The sequence below is a fragment of the Brienomyrus brachyistius genome, chromosome 18 (genome assembly GCF_023856365.1).
Source record: "Brienomyrus brachyistius isolate T26 chromosome 18, BBRACH_0.4, whole genome shotgun sequence".
Classification (NCBI taxonomy): Eukaryota; Metazoa; Chordata; class Actinopteri; order Osteoglossiformes; family Mormyridae; genus Brienomyrus; species Brienomyrus brachyistius.
Window position 1 is genome coordinate 7,018,480 of NC_064550.1, and position 5,442 is coordinate 7,023,921.

General features: G+C 41.4%; 1 protein-coding gene across 1 annotated transcript; it reads left to right on the forward strand.

Moving 5' to 3' along the window:
- Window positions 1-790: 790 nt before the first annotated feature.
- LOC125713499 (chloride intracellular channel protein 2-like) lies at window positions 791-5,226 on the forward strand. Its single transcript, XM_048984700.1, has 6 exons — window positions 791-957; window positions 2,165-2,274; window positions 2,762-2,887; window positions 2,982-3,082; window positions 4,061-4,242; window positions 4,354-5,226. Exons 1-6 carry the CDS (start codon window positions 916-918, stop codon window positions 4,513-4,515), a joined length of 723 nt encoding a protein of 240 aa, XP_048840657.1. The 5' UTR covers window positions 791-915; the 3' UTR covers window positions 4,516-5,226.
- The last annotated feature ends 216 nt before the right edge of the window (window positions 5,227-5,442 follow it).

Here is a 5,442-nt window from a genome sequence, read left to right on the forward strand (position 1 = left end):
TTGATTTTGACTCCAATATTCCTGGTTGCCCATTTAGAAATATTTTAAATGGTTGAAAGCTATTTCTTCTGAAATACTAAAATATTTCAAAGATATCAAATTCATTTTATAATTGTTTAATTGTGGCGTAGAACTCTTTAAAATTACATCAATCATTCAGTAAATTGATACATTTCAAATAGTTTCTTGTTCTTCAAAGTTGTTTGACTAACAAACATTTGGTTAAACATGTCAATTCAGCATTATTTCATTGCAGAGTTTTATCTTTAGTTTGTTTTATTATCTTGGATAATAAACATCAATCTGTCACCCATCCAGCTTCCACCTGCTTATCCTGTACAGCGGAAGACAATTGCATTTTAGGAAATCACCAACTATAATTATTTCAGTTACGTGAGGACCAAGTTAACCTTTCAGTTTTGCTATTTGTTCAGTCCCCAGCTAAAAATGCCTTGAAAAACATGCATTGAAGGTCCCAAGAAACATGTCAAACAAAGTGTTTGGGTTGCATCTGATTCATGTCACAGTGGAATCGATAACTTCCATTTGTGTGTCGTGAATGACATTAATATCTGCTAAAAAGGTTCTATTTTCAGCCCTAGACACTGGCAGTGAGTTTATATGCTGTGGCCCACGCCTCTCTCCAGCACCTCCCCTCCGGCTTGTTAAAGGAGGTGGCCCCGATCGAGATGTAAGCACGTGCTTCCTGAAGTCTCTGGGCTCTCCTGCTCACGCAGACACACAGGCGCAGGCGGTCCAGAAGCCCCCCCCCCCCCCCCCCCCCGCCCCCCCCCGCCACTGCCATCTGCAGCTAAGATCCCCAGAGTGACACCCAACACCTCACTCTCTCTCCCAGGTGCCAGAGCAAGGGCTCCGATCTGTGCACTTACTTACCGGACCATCTCTAAGGACACCATGGACCCGGGACATGAACCGAATATTGAGCTCTTCGTAAAGGTAACTTTGTTCTAATCTGTCGTTTCAGTTTTTGAAATTGAAAAGTTCCCGAAGCAAATCTAACCGAAGGTTTTACTATTCTTAAAATGTTTTTTATTGAATTGTTTAATTTCTTAATTTCACCATAAATTTCCCTGGTTCTTTTATCGTGAATGATCTGTAAAAATGTAGGACAAATAGCTACATTATCAGACAAATAACAGAATGGATCGCTAGAGATTACACAGGAATTAAGAATGATGTCGTCTGGATTGCCAGATCATGGCAAAATTTCCAGCCTGAGCTGGTATGATTAGGGGGGGACACTGTATACTATGTACGACTTACCCCTGCCCTTTGCTTGACATGAGGTTTTGCCGTAACTACTTTAAATTTCGATTGTCCTGGTTAAAAACAAATCTTATTCTGTGTCCCCAGCACTAGCCCAAAAATCACCCAAAAAAAACCCACAGCACTTTCTTTCTAATTCAGTCAAATGTTGTGTGAAAACCAGAAATCTGGCAACCCTGCCTGTGGAATTTCCCCAAAATTTTGTCATGTGACATGCATCAGTGAAATCTGCCTTATTAAATTGGGACGGATGTTTATCAGGTTTGTGCAGTAATAGGCCTAAATGAAAGAGGCGTAAACATTTCATGAGCCTTAGCAGCTGCGCACTACACACACACTCACACACACACAGACACACTGAAGGACCACTTTACACGCTGCCATGCCAACAGATACAAACACGCACGCCTGCCCCACCCTTCAGCCCCTACATCCTCCACACCATAGCAAAACACCCTTTTTGAAACATAATCTGAATTCCCCGCCTCTCCGTCTCAGCAATGATTAACTTTGCAGTTGCAGCATCACAGTTTTATCAATGTTATCTGTCCAGAGGCGGGAATAGGGCAGTGTGGGGTTTCTGTGTGTTATGATCAGGGAGGGGGACAGATACCCTGGCAGAATTTCTGGCTACATCCCTGCTTATCTTCCCCAGTTTTTGTCCATAAAATGTTTCAGCAGCTATACATCTAATGGGGGAGTGTTAGGGTTAGGTTAGGGTTAGGAGTCATTCAGACCGCAAATGACAGCAAGTCGAACTCAAAACGTAAGAAACATTGATGGCTCACATGGTCTTTTTTTAATATGGGTGAAGATGAACTACGGGGAAGACTGACAATAGTCTTCAGGAGGTAAAAGCATTTGTGTTCCTTCCCAGGCTGGGCATGACGGCCAGAAGGTGGGGAACTGCCCATTTTGCCAAAGGCTTTTCATGGTGCTTTGGCTGAAAGGAGTCAAGTTCACGGTGACCACCGTCGACATGAAAAAGTAAGCGTGTGAGCCGCTCACCGGAAAGGAGGAGGAGATGAGGTCTGCACATCAGCGCAGAGACCGTCACGGTTCCCTTTTCCGTCTCAAAGACAATTCCACAGAAAATATTCCTAAGAACAAGCGACGAGGCTAACAATTCCACACGAAACAAAACGGCTTCGGATAAACACCAGCCCTTGCTGGAAAAGAATAGAGACTTCATAGAAGTTTTGGATAAATACTCATCTAATCTAATCCTGCTAGTATTTGTTCCCCATTATTGTGAGCCATTCTGTCACTGAACAAATAAGCAGAAAGCATTTAAAAGTGATGCATTACATACACACCCTTCGCCACGATGGTTACACCCATGGCCTTTATATTTTATATTAATATAGTGACTCAATGGGAATCATTAATCATCCTGGCATACTGTCACATGTTAGCACTCTGCTGCCAGTGAGACAACCCCTCCCCACCTCTTTCCCTCTCCTCTGCCCTGTAGGAAGCCCACAGAACTGAAAGACTTGGCCCCCGGGACGAACCCACCCTTTCTGCTGTACAACGGGGAGCTGAAGACAGACTTCATCAAAATCGAGGACTTCCTGGAGACAATGCTAGCCCCCCCGAGGTAGAACAGGTGCATTGCAGCTACGTGTCCACGTCCTCCTTCTGGTCTCTACGGCACCCACCTCATTTTCCCATCATACCCTCCTGCTTGTTAGGTACCCGCACCTCAGCCCCCAGAACAAGGAATCCTTCGATGTAGGCGCAGACATCTTTGCCAAGTTTTCTGCTTATATCAAGAACAGTCCCAGCAACCAATGTGAGTGACAATGAGCGACAGAATTCTACAGAGCAGTGTTTCCTAGCCCAGTCCTTGGGGGCCTGCAGACAGTCCTCAGATTCGCTCAGCTGGAAGGGAGCAAAAACCTGTACTCTCTGTGAGTCCCCAGGCACTGGGTTGGGAAAACAGGCAAGTATAGTATCCTCCACCTGTCCAATGTGTACAGTGTTAGAGTGTTCACACAATATATATAGTACATTAAGTACATTCAATATTTAAGTGAAATCAGGGTAATTATACCTCTGTCTTGTTTGTAACATCAGAGTCTGACGGTTCGCACTGTGTGGGGATTAAAAGAAAGGTGTACTCTGCTTTAACCAGTGACCCAATGCAATAAATAGCTATTGAAAAGTGATGAATGGAAAACAGACAGGAGCAAATTCCCTGTTTGTTATTGTGAGGTTCACATCAAATATCGCGTAATGGTTTCATCGTACTAGCTGGGTTGTTCGCATAAATATGATGAACTGAAAAATATGTGCGTTTATCTTAATAATCTTCACACATTAAAAATTATTTGGCAGGATCATTGAAAGCATCCCAGCATCAGAAATTTCTGTTATAGTGCATTCGTGATGCATTCAGAGACCATTCAGTGCATCTTCATAACACGTTTATAATTGTCATGTCTTGTTCATTTACTTGAGGGGCCATTATTTGTGGCCCCACAAGTAACGTGATACTGTGTGTTATGAATGCAATTCTTTGAGATATTCAGGTGTACTTACATTGTGCTTATGAGTGTTCTATGAATCCGTTATGAAGATTAACTTAATGTTCTACGAATGCATTGTAATCCATACTTACGTCCTGCCTATGAATGTTCTATGAATGTATTATGAAGGTTCACTGAATGTCCTACAAAGGCATTATAAAGGCATGGTGAAGGTGCAGTTAACGAGAAGCATTATCGCATTCTCAGATATCATTCTTAATCTTTTCTTCGTTTCCCACCAGATCAAGAGACAGCCCTTTTACGGGAGTTCAAGAGACTGGACGACTATCTGAACACGCCCCTCCCAGAAGAGATTCACCAAAATGCCACCAAGAACATCGTAGTCTCCGACAGGAAGTTCCTGGATGGCAACCGCCTAACCCTGGCTGACTGCAACCTACTGCCCAAACTCCATGTCATTAAGGTGGGTCAACGTGGAACAAAAAGCATTCTTCATATTCCCCATTGGAACAGCTATGAGTAGGAACAACATAAATAGAGAAATGCTTAATATCCCACCACCTTCCTCTTGCAGATTGCTTCCAAGAAATTCTGTGGCTTTGAAATCCCCACACAGTTCACAGGCGTGTGGCGATACCTGAAGAATGCTTACGAGAGGGACGAGTTCACACAAACCTGCCCTGCTGACGTCGAGATTGAGATGACCTATCTGAATGTGGCTGGCAAGCAGAAATGATACGAATTATCAAACCATTACAGATGCCAGCAGAATTACAACTTACCATATACCGCTACCATACCTTGGGTGTGACTCTTTGATTGGCCATGTTATTTACAGTTAACTGAAATATTAAAAAATGTGGCCCCATGACATAAACTATATAAATTTCAATTGTCCTGGTTAAAAGCAAATCTTATTCTGTGTCAACTCTCATATGTTGGTAGCTGTCCTGAGCCCACAATTTGCAAGGAGCCAATTCCCATTTATTTTATGCTCTCCATCAACAGCATACTTTACTATTACAACATAACAGATACACATTTTTCTGTATGAAAAAATGGTCTATCCATGCTGTAGACAGACAGTTATCTTTGTCTCTTAATATTTACTTGTATGCTTACACATTATGATTTGCAATTAATATCGAATAAGCAGCTTTTCGAAAGCCTAGTATTTAGTCTGGTCTTAGACAGATGATGAAATACTTTAAAACCTTTTTTTTTTTTTAAAGTATTTTCGGAGGTCTGGACAATGATGGCAGTGACCATGAAGTTGTTGACCTTGTATGAACATTTTCTTAAACATGTTTTACATTTTTTAAATGCTTTGTGAATTTCTCATGTTATATTGCAATAATATTTTTGGGATATTTAAATTACAGCCTGTTTGATTTAATGTTAAAGATTCTGAATTTAATTTTCAATAAAATCATAGGCAATGCTGTTACTGCCCCAGTATCATTCATCCATCCATCCATCCTTCTTCCAATCACTTATCCAGTATAGGGTTGGGGGCATATTTTTTACCCATGGATATTTGTTAATTTCTCTGGGTTTAAAAATATTCTTTCAATTTAATTTTCCTCTTTTTTGTGTCCAATTTTTCCTAATGTATCAACCTTTAAAATCAGTACTTTACTTTTCTAAATCTACATTGTCTCAA

What these genes read in the sequence shown, in the direction of transcription:
- LOC125713499 (XM_048984700.1), top strand. Translation starts at nt 916, where the DNA reads ATGGACCCGGGACATGAACCGAATATTGAGCTCTTCGTAAAG. An exon ending in ATATTGAGCTCTTCGTAAAG is followed by an intron (nt 958 to 2,164) that starts GTAACTTTGTTC and finishes GTTCCTTCCCAG; the next exon opens with GCTGGGCATGACGGCCAGAA. An exon ending in ACCACCGTCGACATGAAAAA is followed by an intron (nt 2,275 to 2,761) that starts GTAAGCGTGTGA and finishes TCTGCCCTGTAG; the next exon opens with GAAGCCCACAGAACTGAAAG.